The 26,689-nt window shown below is 36.5% G+C and overlaps 1 protein-coding gene across 2 annotated transcripts in view; it reads right to left on the bottom strand.

Annotated features, from left to right (window-relative positions):
- Positions 1–26,689, bottom strand: part of ptprna (protein tyrosine phosphatase receptor type Na) — a 71,167-nt gene that overhangs the window by 10,696 nt on the left and 33,782 nt on the right. For both annotated transcript variants that reach the window (XM_017357652.3, NM_001130588.2), the window contains exons 13-19: positions 7,915–8,124; positions 6,220–6,432; positions 4,376–4,523; positions 1,276–1,349; positions 1,106–1,183; positions 733–852; positions 485–651 (exon numbers count right to left, since the gene is read on the bottom strand). In XM_017357652.3, coding sequence (XP_017213141.1) covers positions 485–651; positions 733–852; positions 1,106–1,183; positions 1,276–1,349; positions 4,376–4,523; positions 6,220–6,432; positions 7,915–8,124 — 1,010 coding nt within the window. The remainder of the gene's footprint in view (positions 1–484; positions 652–732; positions 853–1,105; positions 1,184–1,275; positions 1,350–4,375; positions 4,524–6,219; positions 6,433–7,914; positions 8,125–26,689) is intronic.

The raw sequence follows: 26,689 nt of genomic DNA, 5'->3' as shown, positions 1-26,689 counted from the left end.
GTCGCTCTAGGATAGTTTTTAACAGTAGATGTCGTTCTAGGCTAGTTTTTAACAGAAGATGACGCTCTAAGCTAGTTGTTAAGAGCAGATAGCACTCTAGGCTAGTTAACAGCAGAAGTTTTAAAAAGTAAGAGTGCTTGTGCGTTCAGTTGAGTTATGTGCCAATTTTTATGTCATGAGATAAATGTAAACACAGCTCACTACCAACACACTTGTAATTTGCTCAATGTTTTCCTAACTTTATTATTGATTATTTTAGGTTCAAGTGGTACTTGTAAGGAATTGGGTGCAAGCAGAGTACGGCTGTTCATTACGCATGCAGCTCTGCATTTTGAAAAACTCAGAATCAGGGCCGAATTGATTTCTCGAATTTTTTGCCACAGCTATAATCTCTATTTCGAGAGGATCTACAGCAGACTGTGTGTGTGATGTGTTGGAGCTCATCTGATCAGCATGGCATAAGCTGCCGTGTGGTTTTCAGTACCTGCGGAAGTCCAGCAGGGGCCGTGTGGACGATGGGATGCCGTTTGCAGGCCAGCTCAGCAGGTGAAACTGAGTCAGAGTGCGGGTCTCCTGAGTCTGCACGTTCTTTAGGTAAAAACTACGAACCAAGAAGTCTTTACACCAGATGTGTTCAGACACAAGATTCACCTGAGACATACAGGGGGAAAATATTGTAAAAACTGAAAGGCACAGCTGACAGAAAAAAGAGGTAAAACTGATGTTTCTCACCTCATAGATGTTATATAACGATGATCCTTCATCAGGCCAGTAACGTTCACATTGCTTTTCTCCATCCTCCACTAAAGCGGTCATCATCACTATCACAGTACAGCCATTCTCCCATACCATCTAACACATAAACCAACACAAGCTTAAATATATGACATGCATATTAATTACAGTCCTTCTATCATTATATTTTTTAAAATTCAGTTTTAAAGATTTAAATGTCACAATATTTACAAACTTAAATCCAATATTTTACAACATTTAAGTATAATACTGAAATGTTAAATCTATTTTTACATACATAATATTTAAGTGTAATATTGGCATATCATCTATATCTAAATATTTAAAGTCTTCAAGATATGCACCTTACCTGCCAGAAGTCTGCAACAGTGTGTGGTAAAGGTCCTTGAGTTGCAATATAAGCAGGTAAACGTGGATCGTGATCAATCTATTAGTAAACATACCAGATTGAAGACACTTACATATTCTTATATTGTTATATATTGTTATTTCGATGAAATAAAGATTGTGATTTCTTACTATGGTGCTGGCGTTGATGTAGTCCCCTTTGGAGGGGTTGACCTCTGCTTTCAGTTTCACCCTTGAATGGTCATCTAAAAAAGTATATATATTTTTTTAATATACAGAATATTTCAAAATACATAAACATTGTAAGTTCCATATACATTTTAGCCCCCCTGTTTGTTTTTTCCCCATTTTTTTCAACACATTTCTTAACATAATAGTTTTAATAACTTTAAACTTTAACTTTATTTTTTCTTTGCTATAATGATGGTAAATAATATTTGACTAAATATTTTTCAAGACACTTCTATACAGCTTAAAGTGACATTTAAAGGCTTAACTAGGTTAATTAGGTTGACTAGGCAGGATACTGTAATTAGGCAAGTTATTGTATAATGATGGCTTGTTCTGTAGACCAGCAAAAAAATAAAAATAAATAAAAATAAATATATATCAGTGGTGAGTAAATGATGACAAGAATATTAACTTTTATAGATGAACTATCCCTTTAAGATGTTCAATAGTTCACACTGATGATCGATTATAAAGCTTGTTTGGCATGCTGTCCCGAAGAGTCAACTGCAGGGCGAGAGGAGAGTTTGAGCTCAACTAAGGTAACCCTCGTTCCCCAAGGTGGGGAACGGAAATGCTAAGTGGAAAACTTCCACTATGAGGATTTCGTCAGAATCCAATCATCTAAAAAATGGGCCAATGAAATGCCATTAAGTTAACAGTGTCAGCAAAAACAGCTGTCATCAATGACAATCAATTTGGCATAAAAGCGCATGTGCTCAGCTGCGGCATCCTTTTCTAGCTGAAGAGGCTTTCACGTTTAACAGCTAAGGGACAATCAGTGTGGCGAAGGAACATACATATGTCTCGTTTGCCCAGTTAGCGCGTCTCGTTTGGCATATGTGAAACCAGCAATTGTATTGGATCCGCACCAAAACAATCGGTCCGAGATCGCCTGAATGAGGTGGTCTCAGCTCGATTAAAATGAACTCTAAAGTGGATCGATTGTAGTGAGAAAGCAAGACAATCCAAGCCGTTTTATCACAGTGTATTATGGATATGTAATATATGGCTATATGAAGAGAGAATTATGAGTAGAGCGAGATGTCATTCCTACAGGTAAATGTGCGTTCCATGTCTAATACGAAAGTGAAAGTATGTTAACTATCAACGAGAGCTATTTATCCGTTAGGAACATTAAACGAACTGCAGTCTAGCCAAGGGCTCTGTATGAGAGAGTCTCTGATTTAAATCTGGTGACGACGTCTGTGGGTGTCACCATTCAAAATTAAAGTGCAGCTTTTTGCTTATAATGTCTTGTTGCTCATCGCCATAAATTAAAATAAGGACACATGACAGCTGAGCTCTGCAAAATAAACCATGAAACTCTGACCACTGTTAGGAGAGTTTACTTCAGGGGTCTCAAACTCGCGGCCCGCGGGCCATTTGCGGCCCTCAGTGCAATATTTTGTGGCCCGCGCCGACCGCTGTACACTGACAGAATCAGCGGAGCGGGGAGAGAGAGCGCACCCCGCTCCGCTGATTCTATCCGTACACAGCGCGCTTGTCACTCAATTCGCGTTGTCGCACGCGTTCTGATCAGCTGTGTTGTCGCGCGCGTACTCAAGAGCGGTGTTATTGCGCGCCTACTGAAGGGCGGGACCGAGGGTGTGTTGCGTCGCGGGGGCACTTTTAATCATTTTGGAAGCGCACTTTCTATGCAAGACTAAAAAGGGCATGTGCACTGCACAGGTTGAGCCCTATGTGTGCACGTGCCTGAGATTGTGTTGATATTATAGGTAGATACAGACTGGTACAGACTGATGTGACTGGAGTGGGGTGGGGGTGTTTTATTTATACATATAAACACCTTTTTTTAAGTGAGGAAATGGAAGTTTTGAGTGAGTTCCCCCACTTTTTTCCCTAGGACTTCAATAAGTCAAAGTACAGGTCTAGACTTAATGATGATCATCTTCAAGCCATACTAAGGGGCTCAACTGCTTCCGCTCTAAAGCCAAATGTGGTTCAGATTTGTGAGAAGAAGCGCTGTCAAGTCTCTGGCAGCAAGAAGTAGGCAAAAGATGCCATGTTCAGAAGAACTGTTCATAATCTTCACTCAATGTTCTATTAATGTTCAGGACACTTCATGTTCATAAGAAATAATTAAAACTGTTAATAATGACATTTGAGGAATTTTTTTTGTGAAATCCCTTATGCGGCCCAGCCTCACCCAGACTTTGCCTCCTGCGGCCCCCAGGTAAATTGAGTTTGAGACCCCTGGTTTACTTACACGTGACTTGTTTTAGCTTTTTTGGTCTGTTTAGAAACGTTGCCATGTGAAAGCGTACCACAACAAGAACAAAGAGCAACATTGTAACAATTTTAATTCCTGTTTCGGAACAACTGAATCGATTCACAGGTGTAAAAGCACCATTAGTAACCAGAGCATTCCCATTCTTGCTGTGAGGTAACAGTGCTAACTACTGGGCCTCCGTGCCGCCCTGTCAAGAAAAGGGGAGTGGGTGGAAGGGGGGATTCTTCAAGACAAAGATGGCTAAGGTAAGATACTCTGGTTATTTATAGTAATTTAGGAATCATCTGATTGGTGGATCATGCATTAGCTAATGCAGGACCAGCTGCAGTCAATCATAAGCACATGCACCTCTTGAAGTTAGTTTGTGAATAAACTTCACTTTTGTTTCAACTAAAAAATATTCAAACTATTGTCTATTTGAATACATTTACAAATGTAGTTTAATCCTGTGACTCAAAACTGTATTTTCAGCATAATTACGTTAAGTTTTCTGCACCACACAATCCTTCATAAATAAATCTAATATAAAAATCTGCTGCTTACAGAACATTTACATTTATCAATGTTAAAAAGAGTAGTGGTGCTTAATTTGAATGTGATTTCAGGATTCGTTTGACAGAAAGTTCAAAAGCAGAAGACCCTGTAGTGTTAAAAATAAATTTGACTTTACTGTCACTTTGGTTCAGTCTAATGTGTGCTTGCTTAATAATAGCAGAAACTTTTAATGATATTGTAAGTGGATGAGATCACAGACATAAAGAACAGAAAGCAGAGTCGAATTGCTCTTACAGGGCACAAAATCAGGATATCGGTTCTTCTCCATGTTGCTTTCACACTGGGCCACAGAGACAGAGCTAGGCTCAGCCTGATATGAACACAGAGCCTCCCATTCCTTCTGCAAACGGTCTTTATTCTTCAGATGGTCCTCCATGTATGCCTGGACAACACAGATGCACTTATTGTAAATATTACAGTGATAGATCGAGAAAAGCCAACAGGAATGTCAAAGATGAATGGATTGTTTGTCAATAAACCTTTAAATCATAGGTCTAAACTGGATTTCTGGAGGGCCGCAGCACTGCACAGTTTTGCTCCAACCCTAATCAAACACAACTAATTAAGGTGTTCAAGTCTACTACAGACTATTAAGCAGTTAGAGGTGGTTAGAGCTAAACTATGCAGAGTTGTAGCTCTTCGTTGAGTTAAGTTCGAGACCATTGCTTTAAATCGATACACCCTATTCATTGATGTATTGATTACACATTGATATCACTAAACAGACAGCTCACCTTAAAATTTACATTTACTCATTATTTGCTCTCCTTAAAGTGGTTCCAAACCTTTATGAGTTTCTTTGTTTCTGAAATAACAAACTTCTTGAGCTGATGATAATAACGTGCGCTGGATTATTGATGTGCTTTTAAAAACCGATCCTGATGCATCTTTTGAAACCCGATCCTGACGCAAAATGCAGAGTTGCTAGTAACGTTGGAAAACTACTAGCCACTGAGGCTGGTGATCAAAAAAGTTCATGTCAAGCCCTGCTATGAATGCTGCCATGTTAGCATATGATGCAGTGGAGAGATGTGATTTACAACATGTTAAGTGATGTGATATTTTAAAGGGTTAAGATACAAAACATTTGCTTTACTTGACTTGGTTTGTGCAATCTACAACTTACCACTAAGTTAATTGCAATAATTAGGGCTACACAATATATTGTTTCAGCATCGATATCACTCTGTGATCATTTGCAATAGTCACAGAGTGTGGCCCAGAGTGATTCATCATGTGCATGTGTTTTTACACCTGTGTAATTATTTTAAAAGCATTCAGGCAATGGAAATTGTACTGTTTGTAACCTTAATAACAATTCATTCATTTTCTTGTTGGCTTAGTCCCTTTATTAATCCGAGGTCGCCACAAAGGAATGACCCGCCAACTTATCCAGCAAGTTTTTACGCAGAAGATGCCCTTCCAGAAACAACCCATTTCTGGGAAACATCCACACACACACTACGAACAATTTAGCTTACCCAATTCACATGTACCACATGTCTTTGAACTGTGGGGGAAACCGAAGCACCAGGAGGAAACCCACGCGAAGGCAGGGAGAACATGCAAACTCCACACAGAAACACCAACTGAGCCGAGGTTCGAACCAGCGACCTTCTTGCTGTGAGGCGACAGAACTACCTACTGCGCCACTGCCTCATCTACGCAGCAGTCGTAGATCTTAATAACGATTCATTTTATTGAATTATTTATACAACAAAGACTATGCAGTGTTATTTTACACTTGCTTGTTCAATTACTGCACCTAAATACTGTTAGACAACTTGGAAAATAATAAAAAAAATGATTTATTTAATTTGTATCTTTTACTATGTTGTATTCATCCATGCTTGTAAATTGTTTATTAGGTTTTATGCAGATGCACCTACAGAATCTTCCCAAATCCCAAATGATCGATTTTTTTTTCAAATAGAATTAAGTCACCAGGTGGATTTGTATATTTATATCACAATATAAATCACAGATTAACGAAATATTGTAATGTCAGTTTTTCCAATATCATGTAGCTCTAATTCCTGTACAAGTGAAGTGTGAGGTGAGCCTAGTTTTTGTTGTACCAGTATCATGTGTCCGGTGGAGATGTCCATGTTGGACTGTGCGGGCTCTTCGCTCCAGGATGGGGTGCTGCTGTGGGAGCTGGGGCTGTGCTGCGGCCCGTCACTGAACTGAGACGACACACTGCTGACCCGGGACGTGTCGGTGCCCCGTCGCCCACCTGGCTCCGGACGGGTGAACGATGACTTGGCTGCCATGTGCTGGCGACACAGTTCCTGAAAGACACACACAGACAAACCTCATGATCACTGACTGAACTTTAATATCTACCATTATATCCTCAGATCAGTAATCATTATTGTTAGTGTATAATTACCAACATAACTAATACACAATACTCGTACGTCAAATGAATTTAAATACAGTTACATTGCTGATTATACGATAGTTACACCTGATTGCCTGTTTCCACTGAGTGGTACGGCACAGTTCGGCTTTTATGGCCGTTTTCATTGTCAAAAGGCGTACCGAATCAAGCTGTACCGTACCACTTTTTCAGCACCCTTTCGAAAGGATACCAAACACGAGAAAGGGTACCAAAAGGCAGAGCTAGACGTGCAGCTGGACGCTATTGGTTTACAGAGATACGTCATTTGCTTACGCAACAAGCCAGAATGAAAAAAAAAACCCGCCATGTTTAAAATACACACACAGCCGAGAGATTACAGCGGAATTATATATACATAAAATAATGAGCCATGGTCGATCCGGGCTCAAACAAACCTTGTCGTCATCTTGATGAACAGCCATAAAGCCATGGAGTAGGGCAGAATCTACCCCGTGCCTCGTAGTTTTTTACGAGCCAGTCTGAAGTGCGATTAGTTTCGCTTTCTTGCTTGCCGCGCGTCTATATCTGAAATAACAAACTTCTTGAGCTGATGATGATAACGTGTGCTTGATTACTGACATGCTTTTGAAACACGATCCTGTCAGAAGCTGACGAATGCGAGAGTGAACCGCAACACAACAAAGGAGAAGTCGGGAAAAAAGAGCACGTTATTTCTTAAGTAAATGTGAACAAACCGTCTTGTTTTCATTTTTATCATCCCCTTTTGGACTGAAATGAACTGGGAATGATGGAATTCCTCTCTAACAGAGGCTACATGTACTGAAGATTACAGACACAGATTAGAGGTTTCCCTGACTGTAGGCTATATTTTGTGTTGTTTTGAACCTAAATAAGCACTAAATGTCTGCTGTGTGTAGTTCTTCTGTAGTTGGTAACATATCGGAGACTGTAAGGGTCTGTATGTGTTCATATATGTTCATTTATTTATTTATTTATTTAATATAGTTACAGATGTTACAGTAGGCTATTTCACGCTGTCATTGATCTGCAGTTATAATCAGATCTTGTGCATAGAAAAATAATTAATAAATATTTATACATGAGTATTTATGTGTGTAAAACGTCTGTTTTGTGAGAAGAGCTTCTCATATGATATGTAAGCGACCCGTACAGCTTTACTGTAGACATTACCTTGAGCGAAAATGATGCGACTGAAACTTTCTGTCAAACACCATGCCCACCAAAAGGGTAGCCTTGGTAGTAGAAGTGCAAGCCTGACAAAGGTGACCCGTACCGACCCAAACCATATCGTACTGTACCAGTCAGTGGAAACGAGCCATGAGTGTCCACAAAGTCTAATTTAGGCTCTTGGATCTTTCATTGTTTGTGTAAGTGTTTTACAGTGTACCTGGTAATCAAAGTGGGTCTCTGCTCCTGCTTCAGGTCCCAGACCCAGTTTACCAGAGGCCAGCTGACGGGCATGATGACGGAGACAGGCAACCGCCAACGCAACCAACAACACCGTGCCCACACATGCCATGGCGACCATTGTCAAGACGACCCCCCGGGAGCCCTCGCCAATCCGTGTGGCCTGGGGCAAACCACGGCCCTCGCTCCTCTATGAAGAAACAGAGAACAACACATGCAATATGAGACGACACAAAGCAAAGAGGACACCGACATGGGAAAACAACATGCGTAAAAAAAAAAAACACGTGACACTACTGAAGGCAAGGTAAAATTACACATATCTGTACTGACAGTTTTCGAAGTCTTCGAGTTCAGTATGCATGTGTATTGTTCAAATACAGTCCCCATTTGAAACTTTTAGTTTTTTATATGTGAATTTAAATGAATTGGTATGGGCATAGCAGTGGTGCAGTAGGTAGTGCTGTCGCCTCACAGCAAGAAGGTCACTGGTTCAAGCCTCATCTGGGTCAGTTGGCGTTTCTGAGTGGAGATGTGTGCATGTTCTCCCCACATTCATACGGGTTTCCTCCGGGTGCTCTGGTTTCCCCCGCAAGTACAAAGACATGCGATACAGGTGAATTGGGTAGGGTAAAATTGTCTGTAGTGTATGTGTGTGAATGAGTGTGTATGGTTGTTTCCCAGTGATGATTTGCAGCTGGAAGGGCATATGCTGGAAAAGTTGGCAGTTCATTACGCTGTGGCGACCCCAGATTAATAAAGGGACTAAGCTGAAAAGAAAATGAATGAATAAATTGAAAATCCCAAGATTAATCGTTTAGTCCATGCTGTTTCAGATGGCATGAATAAATCTTCAATAAACTTTATGTAGTTAATTTCCTCTTAAATAATCACAAAAAAGTGTGTTATTCTGCTGTTATTCTCTAAATATTTTCACTCTTTTTATTATTAGATGTTACCTAATTTGCTAGTGATGTATTTATTATCAGCCTATTTAAGACTAAGGATGCTTTAAAAATCACAACCAGACATGTTGATTGTCTCCATTGACTTCAATTGTGTAGGAAAAGAAATACTATGGAATTCAATAGCAACCAACAATGGTTTGGTTTTCATTGTGCTTTTCAAAATATACATTTTTTTATTCTGTTTTGCATTGGTCAGATGAAGAAAAAAAAAAAAAACTCAGAGTTGGAACAAGTGTAGATTGAGTAAATGATGACTGAATTCTATTTTTTGAGTGAACTAAACCTTTAACTACTGTAAATGTATGTATGATTTCTATCAACGATGGATGTAAAACTACATTTATAAATTAATATTGTTGTTATCATTTAATTAATATCACAAAATATCATTAATATGTTACATGAAAATAATTCAGAAAAAGTATGATAAATATATTTAAATAATTGCAGTAATTAAAATGTATAATTTCTAATATAACATAATAAAATAAATTCTAATGTCTAACTATAAAAATAATTTGATAATTATTTAAATAATTGTATAATTAGATCTAGACGTAAATGAAAAATAAAAGTTGCATGTTTGCTCTAGACATGGGCTGGTAAAAGTTTCTGATGGTATGATAACATGGAAAAAAATATCACGATTTCATGATATCACAATATCACTGCTCTAAAATAAGTTCTTTTTAAATGTCTGGGTAAAAAAACAACTTTTTACCCACTAATAATGTGCTTAATTTTAGAAAATTTACAGAATCAGTAGTCATGTCTGGCTAAATAATTAAGATAAATCATTAACTTCTGCTCTTTTTGTTACACTGAAAAAAGTGTTGCATGCAGAACTGTTGCAAACAATTTATTTGTGTTGAATTTAAAGAAACAAATTAAGTTTAATAATGTTCAACTTAATTTGTTTGTTTAAATTCAACACAAATAAATTGTTTACAACCACTTACCGTAAAAAAAAAAAAAAAGTAAATCCAAGGAATCATCTTTGAATAATTTTTTTCAGTGTAGTTTCAAAAACACTGATTTCTTTACAAGACATTAAAAAAACATTTAAAAAAAACCCTTACATAGGTACAGTAACAGAAAATGTTAGCAGTTTTAAAAACTTTTCCAAACCGCGGTAAACCTTAAACCTGTTTATCGTCCCATGCCTTGTTTTAATTAAATAAAGACTTTTTATTAGTAATTTAAAAATAGACAGCAATTGAATCTAATAGTTTGGGTTTTTAATCAAGATAATATTTAATGTGCACGCAGTAGAGCTCTCTATAAAGTTTTTAATCTTTAAAAAATGTAAAACAGAATTTATTTAAAAACAGCCACAATTTGTTCAGTAAACCAATGTTGAATAAAAAACAATTGTGTTATTTTAATTTTATTTTAATACAACTTTAATAATTCAATTGTCCCCACTGCTGTTTACACACACAAAAATGAGCTAAAATGGCTAAAAGTGAAAAGTGTTCAATAATAGTATTTATTTACTTGTGATATTCAAATGTTTTCTATTTATTGCAATAAAAACCTAGTAATATTAAGCCAATTTTAATCGACAAGTTTTGACATGGTCAGCATAGCCTGGAATGGCCACAAAAATGACTCATCTGTTCATTATCAATAGACAAAACAAAAGTAAGTTTGAAATATAAACTCTCAACTAATAACATTTACTTAATTTAATAAAAAGCAACGTTCCTTTTGCTAAAAAAAAACAACAACTTTACTTAATGCATTAAAAAAAATCCAGATTCAAAGTGAAAGATAATCAATTAACTTTAACGTAATTTATTTACTGTAGGAGTTTTAGAATAAAGTACTGTTAGCATAATAATGACAAGCTAATCGTACTCGATATAAGATTAGTCAAATTTTACCCCGGCATAATGTTCCAGGAATTTTATAAAGAGAAGAAACTTTTCAGTGTCAAAAATGTACTGAAAACTGAGAAAGTGTCATTTTTGTGTGCCGTTACACAACCGGTGGCATGTGAAATAATGAGCATGTCAGGACGGAGCAGCGTTTGTGTGGTCTCTCTGGCACAGTTCAGCGTCTCTCGTCCCCTCTTTTGTCTCTCTCCGTGTTTGTGTAAACAAGTCGCATGTCATCATCGACTACTAATTGCCCTGGCAACCCAGACGCACACGCACAGCCACGCGCCGCCCTCAAAATAATGAGAGGAAGTCACTGACCCTCCCGCCCTGCTGAATAATTAGCAGCCGGTAAACAATTAAGAAAATCCCCTCATGCAAACAATGCCAGCTCCATCAGTTTCTATCCCTCCTCATAGCATGTTTTCATTCTCTCTCTTCACTTATAAGAGGAAAGGAAAATGAAGAGATGCAATGATTGTTGGTGTCATATGCCCACACGTCTCCAACCCCTGCCCGCTGGTGTTGCCATGGCATCTGGGAACCTCGGTAGGGGGGGACAGGCCGTGGCACTGTCATGGCAACACCAGAATGCTCAATGAAATCCACAGGCATCAGGGCGAGCGGAGGAAATGAGAGAGAGCAGAGGCAATATGCCATTGTCAATACGCCAACGTTATTACAGGAAATAATATGAGGTGTCAGATAGAGAAAGCACCTTAGCGCATAATGCTCACTGACTGAAACATCTCTTTAATATGTTTTCAGATTTAGATGTTTTATTCTTTCACTATGGTTGCTATATTGCACATGACACTACAAAAATGGCACAAGAAAATAATAAATATGGTTTATGTGAAGAAATCTTGAAATCAGAATACAAGTTTTTGGTTGTTAGTATCAGTGTGTTAGGTTAAGGTTATGTTTGAGATTCAAAGCAGAGACACAATCCATAATTTGAAGATGTAAGCATTTAAAACTTCAAACATTATTATTTTTTCACTTATGCTGAATAAGATTTAGTTTTTTTATAAGTGTATATATATATATATATATATATATATATATATATATATATATATATATATATATATATATATATATATATATATGTGTGTGTGTGTGTGTGTGTGTGTGTGTATATGTGTATGTATATATGTGCTAAGTGTATAAGTGTATGTATATACAGTATTTGTATGTATATAAGTGTGTGTTATGTATATATGTGTATGTATATAGGTGTTATCAAAAGTGTATGTATATATGTGTTATAAATATATGTATTTGTATATATGTGTATGTATATAGGTGTAATGAAAAGTATGTATTTATGTGTTATAAATATATGTATATATGTGTATGTATATAGGTGCTATGAAAAGTGTACGTATATATGTGTTATAAAAATATGTATATGTATATATGTGTATGTATATAGGTGTTATGAAAAGTGTATGTATATATATGTTATAAATATATGTGTATGTATGTATGTGTATGTATATACAGTATTTGTATGTATATAAGTGTATGTGTTATGTATATATGTGTATGTATATAGGTGTTATGAAAAGTGTATGTATTTATGTGTTATAAATATATGTATATATGTGTATGTATATAGGTGTTATAAAAAGTGTATGTATATGTGTTATAAATATATGTATATGTATATATGTGTATGTATATAGGTGTTATAAAAAGTGTATGTATATATGTGTTATAAATATATGTATATGTATATATGTGTATGTATATAGGTGTTATAAAAAGTGTTTGTATATATGTGTTATAAATATATGTATATGTATATATGTGTATGTATATAGGTGTTATAAAAAGTGTTTGTATATATGTGTTATAAATATATGTATATGTATATATGTGTATGTATATAGGTGTTATGAAAAGTGTATGTATATATGTGTTATAAATATATGTGTATGTTTATATGTGTTATAAATATATGTGTATGTATATATGTGTATGTATATACAGTATGTGTATGTTTATATGTGTTATGTATACAGTATATGTGTTAGTTATATATGTGTTATAAAATATACAATTGAAGTCAGAATTATTAGTCCCCCTGTTTATTTTTTGCCCAATTTCTTTTTGACGGAGAGAAGATTTTTTTAATACATTTCTAAACATAATAGTTTTGATAACTCATTCCTATTTACGGATTTATTTTATCTTTGCCATGATGAAAGTAAATAATGTTGGAATACAAGATTTTCAAGACACTTTTATACAGCTTAAAGTGACATTTAAAGGCTTAACTAGGTTAATTAGGTTAACTAGGCAGGTTAGGGTAATTAGGCAAGTTATTGTATAACGATGGTTTATTCTGTAGACTATTAAAAACAAATATAGCTTAAGGAGGCTAATAATATTGACCTTAAAATGGGTTTTAAAAAATGAACTACTACTTTTATTCTAGACAAAATAAGACAAATAAGACTTTCTCCAGAAGAAAAAATATTATCAGACATACTCTGTAAATTTCCTTGCTCTGTTAAACATCATTTGGGAAATATTTAAAAATAAAAAAATTCAAAGGGAGGCTAATAATTCTGACATTCACTGTATAAATATATGAACTCTGATCAAATGCGTGTGGTTTTTACAATTAGTCGTTTTAAATCTTGAGAATTTTTTTTTTATTATTAAAAGATATTTAATTTCATCTTAGCTTATATTTGAATTCCCTTAATATGGTATAAGGTGATAAATGATACAGTGAAATGATTCATTTATTGAAGCATAACTATTTGAATCAAAAAGTGTATCGAAAGCTTTAATACACTAGATAACTATTAAAATAAAATCATCAGAGTTACATTTTTACCTCAAGAAAAACTGAAGCATGCGCTTAGGTATTGTCTGGCAAATGGAATTGTTGTTTAGTAACTATGTGAGAAAGTAAAAGTTTGAACGGTTATGGGGCATTTAGTTTATTTATATCTACTATAAATAATATATAATATACAAAATTCTTAAAATAAAGCATTATTTACAATTATATAACTATTTTTAATCGTTATGATAACTCAAAGAGTGTATATTTTAGTTACAAAAGAGAAAAAAGACATTATTATTGGTAACTGTACCTACATAACAACATGAAACGTCGATCTTTCCATTATCACATTCATGAGTAAAGAAGAAAAATATGTTGTTAAAAAAAGTTTACAAATTAATCTTAGAAATGTTAAATACAGGAAATTTGACAAATTAAGGCACACAATAAATAGCAGCAGTATATCGACAGTCTAATTATCACAAAAAGTCATACCAAGAAGGATTATTATTTTTTATGTCATTATTCTAACAGAAAACACAGAGTCAAATGCTCTCTATTGTCTGAAGCGTCCTGCCCTTAACAAGAAATATAAATTAAGCATTTATAAGCTACTTAGGGTTTGCCTAAACACTTGCATAAGAAAGAAAAACAAGTCAAAACAACATTAACCTGAACTCCTCCATGGAGAGGAGGTGGCAGAGCTGAGATATAAACTAAACACTGCTAACTAAATAGTTGGGAGGGAGGATCTACTCAATTTGTTGCGTCCATTCATTTTGTTTCTGTAGAAATTGCATGACACATTAAAACAGCGCTGCAAATTCGAGGCACTTCAGAGAACCTATAATTAAATTAAAACATTATGATAATAATATTTTACCACAAGACATTTTAAATTCATATTAATAACACATATACAGTTGTAGTCAAAAGTATTAGCCCCCTAATTATTTTTGTTTAAGGGAGAGATTTTTTCAACACATTTCTAAACATGATAGTTATAATAACTCATTTCTAATATTTGGCTAGGTTTTTTTCAAGACACTTCTACACAGCTTAAAGTGACATTTAAAGGCTTAACTAGGTTAATTAGGTTAACTAGGCAGGTTAGGGTAATTAGGCAAGCTATTGTATAACGATGGTTTGTTCTGTAGACATAAAAATAGCTTAAAGGGGCTAATAATATTGACCTTAAAATGGGTTTCAAAAAATTAAAAACTGCTTTTATTCTAGCCGAAATAAAACAAATAAGACTTACTCCAGAGGAAAAAATATTATCAGACATACTGTGGAAATTTCAAAGCTCTGTTAAACATCATTTAGGAAATATTTAAAAAAGAGAAAAAAATTCAAAGGGGGCTAATAATTCTGACTTCAACTGTATATATTTTCATCCCACATTGAGCGTTCATTCACAGACCTTTGGGCCACCATCTAAAGCGGGCTCTGCAGCCGTTAGAGCTGAGCTGACGAACGAGAAACACTGAGTGAAAGAGCACTTCAGTCTGACCACAAAGAGGTCAGGACGCTTTTTCCGTCTTTTCTCTCCTTTCTCCAAACTCATCAAGCATTTTCCCCCTTCGCTCACACCCACTCTCTCCTTCACCGTTCCTCACACGTTTTCCATTCTATCCCCCTTGTTCCCACTCAAACTCGGCCTTTTTCCTCCTGAAAAGCTGGAAGAATGTTCTGGATAGGAGATTGAAGGAGGGGGTGTTGAAGCAAGGGTGCGCGACTGGACCGCAGGACAATGGGGGAGGAGATAAGGGGTGTGGGGCGCCTCACCTGCTACTCCAGAGAGGCCCCCGAAAGGAAGACTGACAGGCTTTTAGAATGGAGCGCAGGAGCAGGCAGGAAAAATGAGCTGGTTTAGGACAAGAGGACAAAGGCCCCCCAAGGTCTGAGAGAAAATGAGGAGGCAGAGAGAAAAGCCAACTGATCGCACCGAGAGAAAGCATGCTTACGGGGGACCGGGGAGTTGAGAGAGGGCGATGCGGGAGGAATAAGGTCATATTGACGTAAGGATGACGTAAGGGATGGGCAAAATATGGACGTTTATACTGCAATAATGATATCAATGATTATAACACATATGTGTGTCCACTGAGAGACAAAAAAACGATTTCTTAGAAGGAAGTATTATCTTCACACCAATAAAACAGGGTAGTATATGTAATCTAATATCTGTTTCAATCAAAATGGAAGCTAGAGGACACACTTGTGCTGAAAAGAAAATCCACATATACGTCAGAGAAGTAAAGACCTTCAACTGTCTAGCAGTGTAGATAGAAGAAAGAAACCCTTAAAGGGGAAATTTTAATCCTGCTATTAATGACTCACCTTCATGTCAAACCCCTGAGACCCTCGTTCATCTTCAAAACACAAATCAGGATTTTTAAGCTGAAATTAGAGCGCTCCCTCATCCTCCATTGACAGACCTTCGTTCATCTTCAGAGCACAAATTGGGATTTTTAAGCTGAAATTTGAGTGCTCCCTCATCCTCCATTGACAGCAATGTTCCTAAAAGGTACCAGAAAACATCCTCAAAACAGACCATGTGGTCCAGTGGTTCAAATGGAATATTAGCAAGCTACAACAATACTTTTGTGCTCACATAAAGCAAAAATAACATCTGTATTCTACAATTTTTACTCCTTAGTGTCAGTATAGGGTACATGTTCACATCACTCTCATGAAAGTGGGCCCTATACTGACACTGAGGAGAAGAAACTGCTGATTAAAAGTGCTATTTTTTTTAATGTGTGCACAAAAGTATTTTTGTTGATGCTAATATTCCGAATTAATAACCTCTGCTCTGTTTGGAGGATGTTTTATTCTTCTGGACTTTAAATGAGTCAATCTGAGAGAACTAAAATATCTTAATTTGTGTTCAAAAGATGAATGAAGGTCTCAGGGATTTGGAAAGACAAGCAATTAATAACTGAATATTCACTTTTAGTGAACTAACCCTTTAAACTGATCAAATGAAAAATATAAACGTTATTGTTGTACTCAACGATCTGTGTTCTTCAAGCATTCCTGAATATATTTATAAAAATAAATTATATTTATAATGCAGTGCTAATTGGCACAGCCTTTAATAGTTAGACTTCTTCCTTATTCTGTGTTATGAAACACATCTGGTCATGAAAAAATAAGTGGTATCACTTTAGTTTAGGACACAATTTATGCTGTTAACTACTGGCTTATCACCTGCATATTATTAAGATATTACCTTTTCAATGGGGTATATGTCGGAGCATGCTAATAGGACTTTTAATTTGCCAGTAACCTGGGTTAAGCGCTTCCTGTGAACTGTTTGCCTTGCAAAAACGATGCATTTAAGGTCTGTTTTCTTTAAAAATCAGCGATCTACACTGGCAGAGTGATATCCGATATAAAGTGGTTCTCAGATTGTACAAGAAGCACAGCATTAAATTACATTTCCCCCCACCATGTCTTTGTAATATGAGCATTTATTTTACCCCAGTATATTCAATGGAGCTTCTGCGCTAGCCTGCCTATTCTGAAGGGCGAGTGTGAGTAAATGGCTTTTTGTGTCGTTTTACGCTTGAGCAACTAAATGAATGCCATAGTCTATTTAACTGATTGTATTTTAACTACATTACAACATCGATGCTGTAAAAGGTATCATTTAAAATGGAAAAAAAACTAACAATAACAGGTAACCGGAAGTTTATCAGCATGTGAACAGCACTAGCTGGGCTAATACCCTATAGTAGTTATAAAGTAGGATCTTATTATGCATCCATAAAACCTAAACCCTTCTACCTTACTAACTATTAATAAACAGCTAGCTTGTCCTCTATTAAGCTGGTAGTGTTACACTGTAAAAAATGGCTGTGATTTCAACAGTAAAAAACTGTAAAAATGCTAGAGTACAAATCCGTAACCTGGTTAACGGTATGTTTCCTTAATATATACGGCGAATAACCGTAAATTGACTTTCCCAGAATTCCCTGCACGGCACATAACTTTTTATGCATTTGGTTGACATTATTATGGATCCTTTTAGTTGTTTTAGTTATGTACATTAGAGATTTACGTTACATCTAATGTTGATAGCCAATGTTTATTTCATGACTTTAATTTTATGCGTGTTACCATACTGGTGTTTAGCAGCTGTGTGAATGACACTGAGCACCTTCTATATGCTGATACTCTTTTCTGCTTATGGGAAAAGTTGATTGTGATGAGAATTGGCTCATTATGTAACTTCCTCATCACCACCTGCATGTGGGTGTGCTAACGTGTCTAACTGTTTAACAAAAGATGTGTAAATGTTGATCATTCAAAATATAGACATTTTACCTCTATAAATTAATAAAATACGGTAATTTACCGTAAAAATGAACAATTACTTTTACGGTTTGTACCGTGTTTTTAACGGTAAAGTACTGGCAACCACAGCTGCCGGTTTTTTACCGTAAATTTTACGAAATTATTTTTTACAGTGTAGTTAATGGTTTGAAATACTGTGAATTGTGACCTAAACCAAAGTGTCACCTAATTAGTCATTTCAAATAGTGACTTTTGAGTAAACATATGTCAATAAGTCTCCTTGTTTGTAAACTGGCTCATACACAGTCAAAACTGTATCACACACATGCTTCTGTAGTACGCTTATTTACTGCACGGACTGATCAAATCTCTTCCAGATTGGACGGTTTATCATTATTAATCGAATAAATCGAAAGGAGCCAGTTTATCGCAAAGCATATGGCCCATCCCTACGTAACGCGCGATTCAGCACACGCAGACGTGTCTCTATGACTAAAATGTGCATTTGAATCACAATAAGCTGCCGGCCGAGGAAGCATAATTCAAACATCTGTTCCTCAAGAAGCGGCAAAATAGGATTCAGGGTCCCAGGACCCCTCCACCGTTCCCCATGACCCCTCTGACACCCACTGTGCCCTTTGACCTGAGTCACAGAAAAAGAAGATACACACACACACAAACACACACGCTGGCTGTATATGTGTGTGTATGTGTGCTTGTTTGTTTTGGAGGATCTCGAGGGCAAAGATCACTTGGCATCACAATAGGTGATTCAGGCACGACCCGAGATGTGTCCTCAGAGTCAGAAACGAAGCATTTCTGAGACGGGCAGTGATCTAAGATTTCATCAGTCTGTCTGTCCCATTATGCGTCTTCTGCTCCATTCGCTCGCTGTGAATTGATTTCACAATTCAGCAGGACTCTGCTGTTATCTGATGGAAGCGTTCAGACTATGACTCGTCAGATTTCTCATGACCGCCGTCGTCTCTCTGCCATCATGTTGCACAATGGAAAGTGTGACGTTTTCGTTATTTCCTAGTTTATAACAATTGATTTTGATTACCTTCGAAGCATTCGGTGAGCCCACCAGATGTTTTTGTGTTGTTGATATTGTAAATAATATTTATAATAGTGGATAACGTAACCATTTGTTTGACTTTACGCATAAATCCTTTTTTAAATGGCTTATCTAACACTACTAGAGGATTAAGGAGATTTATGTCGAGGTTAAAATAATATCACTGAGTGGATGGATTAGCAGTCTGTAATAAAACGTGTTTACGACCTTTTTCTAATTGCTAATGAAACCAGAAGAAATAGTATGAACTTATGTGCACCTGCAAAGACTACAAACAGATTACATCATCTCACTCATCCAGCCTGCTCTGCCCTGTTACCACAGCAACCAGTCCACCTGATATCACTATGCAAGATCGCGCACAATTCTTCAAAAGCAGGCTTAACTAAAATTTCATCAAATGCACATATTTCATCTAGACGCGCATGCGCCACATGTACACATATGTACATACAGTTGAAAAACTATTAGCCCCCTGAACTATTAGCCTCCCTGTTTAACAGAGCAGATTTTCTCAACACATTTCTAAACATAATAGTTTTAAAAACTCATTTCTATTAACTGATTTAGTTTATCTTTGCCAGGATGACAGTAAATAATTTTTGACTAGATATTATTCAAGCACTTCTATACAGCTTAAATGGACGTTTAAAGGCTTAACTAGGTTAATTAGGTTAACTAGGCAGGTTAAGGTAGTTAGGCAAGTTATTGTATAATGTTGGTTTGTTCTGTAGACCATCGAGAATAATATGGATTAAAGTGGCTAATAATTTTGACCTTAAAATGGTTTTTAAAAAATTAAAAAACTGCTTTTATTCAAGCTGAAATAAAACAAATAACACTTTATCCAGAAGAAAAAATATTATCAGACATACTCTGTAAATTTCCTTGCTCTGTTAAACATCATTTGGGAAATATTTATAAATAAAAAAAATTTAAAGAGGGGCTAATAATTCTGACATTCACTGTATAAATATATGAACTCTGATCAAATGCATGTGGTTTTTACTACTAGTCGTTTTAAATCTTAAGAAATTTTTTTGATTATTAAAAGATATTATTTAATTTCATCTGAGCTTATATTTGAATTCCCTTAATATGTTATAAGGTGATGAATGATGCAGTGAAATGATTTATTTATTGAAGCATAACTATTTGAATCAAAAAGTGTAACGAAAGCTTTAATACACTAGATAACCATTACAATTAATTTACCAAAATTATATTTTGACCTTAAGAAAAACTGAAGTATGCGCTTAGTTTGGTATTGTCTGGCAAATCGAACTGTTGTTTAGTAACTATGTGAAAGTTTGAACGGTTATGGGGCATTTAGTTTTACTTATATTTACTATAGATAATATATAATATACAAAATGCTCAAAATTAAGCATTATTTACTATTATATAACAATTTTTAATCGTTATGATAACTCAAAGAGTGTATGTTTTAGTTTTAAAAGAGGAAAAAGATATTACTATTAATAACTGTACTTATATAAAAACTTGAAACGTCGATCTGTCCATTATCACATTCATGAGTGAGGAAGAAAAAATATGTTGTTTAAAAAAAAGTTTACAAATTAATCTTAGAAATGTTAAATACAGGAAATTTGACAAATTAGGGCACACAATTAATAGCAGCAGTATATCGACAGTCTAATTATCACAAAGTCATACCAAGCAGGATTATTCTAACAGAAAACATATGATAGAGTCAAACACAGCCATCAGACAAACACCGAAATACTCAACTATTTATCTCAGCATTTAACTCCATCATAAAGGCCTGCAGCAGCATCAGTAGATGAAACAGAACTCACCCGCACTCATCCTGCGCTCCACAGACCGAACACCTCTTCACGCCACAAACACACATGCGCCACTGGATCGCGAACAGCACCGTCTTCAAACTCAGCTTCACAAGCCTCCTCAAAGTCCAAGTCAAAGAACTTAAGCGAAACGCCTCGGTGGTGAACGTTTCAGAGACCCAAACGTAGGGAAAGAGTAGCATGCGTGTGGTGGCGGAGCGCAAAGGTAAATGAGAATAAATGGGAAGGACAAGAAAAGGGAGGGGAAAGAGAGAGTGTGCCTCCCCAAGAGCTGTGTGTCCGACCCGTATGAAGGCCTCGCTGCTTCTCAGCCCCATTCAACCAATGCCGCCACTTGTCACATCAAACGCGGTTGCGTAGCGACAGCTCCACATGTTGCTGATGGTGAAATGGTGGGTGAAGTGGGGGGTGCTATTGATGCCCGGGATAGGTTGGTTGTCCGTGTGTGTGAGAGAGAGAGAAAAGAGAGAGAGAAGAGGAGGAGGAGGGCAAAATGAGAAAAAAAACCCTGAAAAGCAACAGGAGCAGGAGGGGGTACCACAAATGGGGTGTAAGAAGAGTGCCATGGGCTTAAAAAAAAGGGGGTTTTGTAAAGTAATACATTTTGGCAAGGACACAAACGTTGAGCCTTCACATCTGGAATAACCATATCACAGACGGTACTTTGAAAGCTGGTGACTACGTGAAGTTAATTTTAAACTAATTTCGAGAGGAGCACATGCTCGTGATTGACCCAGCTGGCCCACATTAGCTAATCATGATCCTCCAATCAAAGGATCCCGAGACACCATATATATATATATATATATATATATATATATATATATATATATATATATATATATATATATATATATATCCTTATTTCCTTTCTACAACTATCTTCTTCTGGAAGAAACCCCCCCTCCTCCCCTTCTTCCACCTTTATCCAGAATGGGCGGCATGGTGGCCAAGTAACTAGCACTGTTGCCTCACAGCAAGAATACCAATGGCGTTGGGTACTCACTGGGCCATCTGGTATGTCTGTGTGGAGTTTGTATGTTCTCCCCGTGTCCGTGTGGGTTTCCCCCGGATTCCTCCCACCGTCCAAATATGCTCTATATTATAGATAAAATAAGCCTAAATCTTTTTTTCCAATGTCTTACTCTCAGGAAGTTCACCTTGCCCTCAGCAGCGGGGGAGTTTGAGATCGACCTGAGCTCAATTTCCGCTCGCCCTGCGAAAGGGGGGAGCCCTGGGCTCGAGGATCCCTTGAGTTCAGGGCTCTCTACCGGGATAAAAATGCAGGGTTCCACAAAATTATTTCATGTTGTCCTAACACAAATCGATTAGGTTAACTTAACACTATTAATACATTTATGTGGATTGAACGTAAAAAATTAAGTTGTCCCAATGAAATCCCAAGAATTGTGTTATTTCAGCTCATTTTAAATAAGTAGCTTGAACAAGTAAATAAATATATATATATATATATATATATATATATATATATATATATATATATATATATATATATATATATATATTTGAGTGTACTAAGCTGGTTTAGTTGTGTTTGATCGAAAAGGGTCTGGGCGCAGACCTGGTGCAGTGCAATCTGAGCTGCATCCAATGCTTTTTAATGGGGTCATCTAACCCCACCCTTAACTCGACCCGTCACAGTGATGTCACTCGCTCCATTTGAGTGCATTGTGTCTGACATTGCATCGCCGAGTCATGCAATCTCAGCTTGCATCATTAGGGCTGCATCCAGATACTATTGGTTTGATCTGGGTTGAAGCTGAATTCTTCAGGAAGGTATTTCCAGGAACAGGATTGGGCAACCCTGGTATAAATGTACACTGTAAAATCCAAAACGTTAAGGTAACTCAAATCATTTAAGGAAACTGATTGCAACAAACCATTTAAGTTCAAAAACTAATTCTAATGAGTACTGTGAACTTAATCCATTTGAGTAAACAAAGCAATTTGAGCACACTAAAACCCAATAAATGAAGAGAACTCAAACCAACTGATACTGTAAAACCTATTAAGATAAGGCAACTCAAGCCATTTGAAGAAACCGATTACTACAAACCATTTAAGTTAAAAAAACTAATCTATATGGGTACTGTAAACTTACTCCATTTAAGTTGAAGTAATGAGGTATTTAATTAACTGATTACCTTCAACACAGAGTTCAAAACTCTTTTCAAATGAGCAGAATTACCTTTCAGTCAAGTTTGAGTTAACTACACTCACTTGATGAAGTCGACTGTTGGGTTTTACAGTGTATGAAACTGCTTGAGGGGGAGTAAATAAAGACTAAACATTTATTTTTGGGTCTTTAAGTCTTAAGATTATTTGAACTATGTGCATGTTATTTAGGTCCCATTTAGTACAAACTGTTTACCTTTCAATAAATCATTTAATACAATGCTTTTGCGTGTAAATACTGCACATGCATTTCTAATTTTATTTACGTATTTAAAGCAGCCTGTGGTAAATCATTTCTGTTATCACACTGCTGACCTTACACATACTCTTTAACCCATCTATATTGTGTGTATTTAAGTACTGTTGCCTAATTGCCTTGGTGCACATGACTGTTCAATAGACTTCAACATTATAACAAAGTCATTATTTTGAGGGGGAAACGTAATATTTTCTTTAAAGGGATAGTTAATCTAAATTCTCACCATTCTCAACACAAAAATCTTTGAAAAATAATGGAACCCTGTAACCATTGACTTTCTTAGTATATCTATTTTCCTGCTATATTTACTGTATATATGTAAGAGATTACAGGTTTCCAACATGTTCAACAGAAAAAAAAAAAAAAAAAAAACTCAACCTGGTTTGGAACAACTCAAGGATAAGTAAATGATGCCAGAAATTATTTTTTTGAGTGAACTGTCCCTTTAATCCTTAAATTAGGGCATTGTCTGAGAAAACATTGCTTTGCTTGAAGATAAAAATGCATAGATGCCTCATAGCTATTTATATAGACAGCTATAGCACCATATTGGAACAGTCAAAGTAGGTTTATGAACACTGCAGCAGTATTTATCTATGTGACTGCAACAGACTTAAGTGGGGATTTTAATAAAATAACACAATACAAGAGGAAGGAATTAGCAAACACAACATTTAAAAAAAGTAAAAATCTGAACTATTGAGTTTATTTGTATGAAAACACAAACCAACACATCCCCATCTTGGAAAACTGCTGTGAGAGATGATTGGATAACCATTCCAAGATGGTGGACACATCTATGTGTCTGTACATCTATGTGCACCTAAAAAAACATATTTACAAAACACCACAGCACTATTCTATTTGCCTACAATGGTTTACATAAAGATTCAAACTAAAGCACTTTCGTAAATTGAAAACATGAACGTGGAAGGAAGAGTGGGTTTAAAATTTTGCAAAGGTGTAATTGTGTTGAATTTTACTGCAAAAAATAAATATCACTATAGTGATTTGAACAGGGGCATTGCAGCTGACAGGGGTGCGGGGGTGGGGCGATTTTAGAGAAAGGCGATTTTGAAACAGGTGATTAATAATTATATGAACATAAACTTCTGAATCTTTTTCAGTTGTACCCCCACTTTTAAAGTGTCCACTATGCCCCTGGATCTGAACACACCTGGCATCATAATGACATCTTCCCAACTCATATAAACCTGAGCTTGCCTAGAAAACACATTACCAATGCTAACCACACAAATTACCGCTGACCATTTACCACCTAAAAAGTATATCGCAATACAGTATGACCATGATAAGTGCATAGAGCTTCATTTTAGACATCCTGTTGATTATGAGTAACTATATATGTCAAATAACTCCCATCATGGGTGGCACAGTGGTGCAGTAAATAGCATTGTCGACTCACAGGAAGAAGGCTGCTGGTTCGAGTCACATTTCTGTGAGGAGTTTGCATGTTCTCCCCGTGTTATCGTGGGTTTCCTCCGGGTGCTCCGGTTTCCCCCACAAGTCTAAAGACATGCGATACTGCTAAATTGTCAGTAGTGTATGTTCGTATGTCTTGGTCCTCCAGGTTGGGCGGTGAACGTTAGGCTAACGACCCATCACATAAAAATTTGATGTTACGAAACACCAACACGCTGGGGTTAAATATCAACTTATATACAAACAGCCCTGGGAGTAAGTAAGTCACTTGCCTCTAAGAAATACTAGGGAAGGGGCAGCCAACCCTGTTTCTGGAGACCTACCTTCCTGCAGATTTCAGTTGCAACCCATATCAAACACACCTGTCTGTAATTATCAAGTGCTTTTCAGGTCCTAGTTAAATTGGTTCAGGTGTGTTTGATCTGCGTAGGAGCTGAAGTATGCAGGGAGGTACTGTAGATCTCTAGGAACAGAGTTGAGCGCTTTTGTAGAGTGTCTATGTTGAGATGTACCTGAAAAGTTGCTTATTGGCAGTATATAGTGTTGGCAGATCTACTTATACTGAGCTTACAGTCTACAAATACTTAACATGTAGTTGGAAAAGTACTTATAAGCCCCTTTCACACATACAGACCTTTCCGGAAAATTGCCGACAATTTTCCGGAAAGGTTGTATGTGTGAACAGGTCCTTTTTGAAAATACCGGTAAATTCGTTCTGGCTATTTTCCGGAAAGAGAAGTTGTAACATTACCGGCAATTTGCCGGAATGCTGCGCTGTGTGAATGCAGAAGGAAGATTGGCGTAATAAGCGCGTGCACGTCTAGAACGTGCTGGCGTGAGACGTCTGCTTTAGCCAATCACAACAGTCAGACGCATTTACGTCCGTGCGGTTTATGAGAATAAAAGCCTTTGAATATTTTTCCAGACACATTTAGCTGCTAGAAGTTAGTCAGATCACGTTTATATGTTCTTCTTAATGCCAACTGTGTAAATAATCATCGATGAGATGCTTATGATAAGCCGTTGTTTGTTTACCTTCAAGCTTTGCCTGTGCCTGCAAAACAGCCTGTGAGCGCCTGCACACGCACATATTATGAACATCTCGACATGCGAAAGTGATCCTGCGAAAGTTGTTCACAATATTGATCATCCACAGAGTTTGTAATTTAGTCAAATGTTTACAAATACAAGCGCAGCCGTTTAAAGCTCATTTGTGGTGAATGATGTCAGAATTTACCTGTATTTTGGAATGGATGTGTGAATGCTCTTTTCCGGAAAATTTCCATAACGTCCTCGCCTGTGTGAACAGCGCTTTTTTGAATATACCGGTAAAGTCGTTCCGGAAATTTTCCAGATATTTACCGGTATCACTGTGTGAAAGGGGCTAATGTCAACAGAATGTATAACTGCATCAAGAAAAAGACATGTAGCTTTTGCATTATTCATTCATTCATTCATTTTTTATTAATCAGGGGTCACCACAGCGGAATGAACCACCAATTTATCCAGCATACTAAAGTACTGAAACATAGTGAATGTAAATGTGTGTTTGTGTGAGTATACTTGTTTTGGTATAATGTAAAATGTCAATGGCAGTAATTTAAATTACTATGATAACAATGTTAAGGTGGTTGATGTGAACAAGTCATGTGTCCTCATAATGGGCTCTGTGCACAGCTAGAGTTTTAAAGCCAACGATAAGCTTTAAACGTTGTTTTTACAGCATCGATGTTGTAATGTAATTACAATACATGCAGTTAAATGGGCTTAAGCATTCATTTAGTTGTTCAGGCGTAAAATGAGATGAAAGACCGTCGTAACCACTAGCACTGTCAGTAGCAACAGGCTAGCACAGAAGTTCCATTGAAGATACTGAGGTCAAATTAACTGTCATATTTTAAAGACATTGCGGGGGGGAAATGGGTGCTTCCTGTCCGATCTGAGACCCACTTCATATCGTATATCTATCAGGCAGTGAAGATCACAGATTT

Source organism: Danio rerio, chromosome 9, assembly GCF_049306965.1.
Source record: "Danio rerio strain Tuebingen ecotype United States chromosome 9, GRCz12tu, whole genome shotgun sequence".
Classification (NCBI taxonomy): domain Eukaryota; kingdom Metazoa; phylum Chordata; class Actinopteri; order Cypriniformes; family Danionidae; genus Danio; species Danio rerio.
Note: the sequence above shows the minus strand (reverse complement) of the source record. Positions and strands in the feature narration are given on the sequence as shown.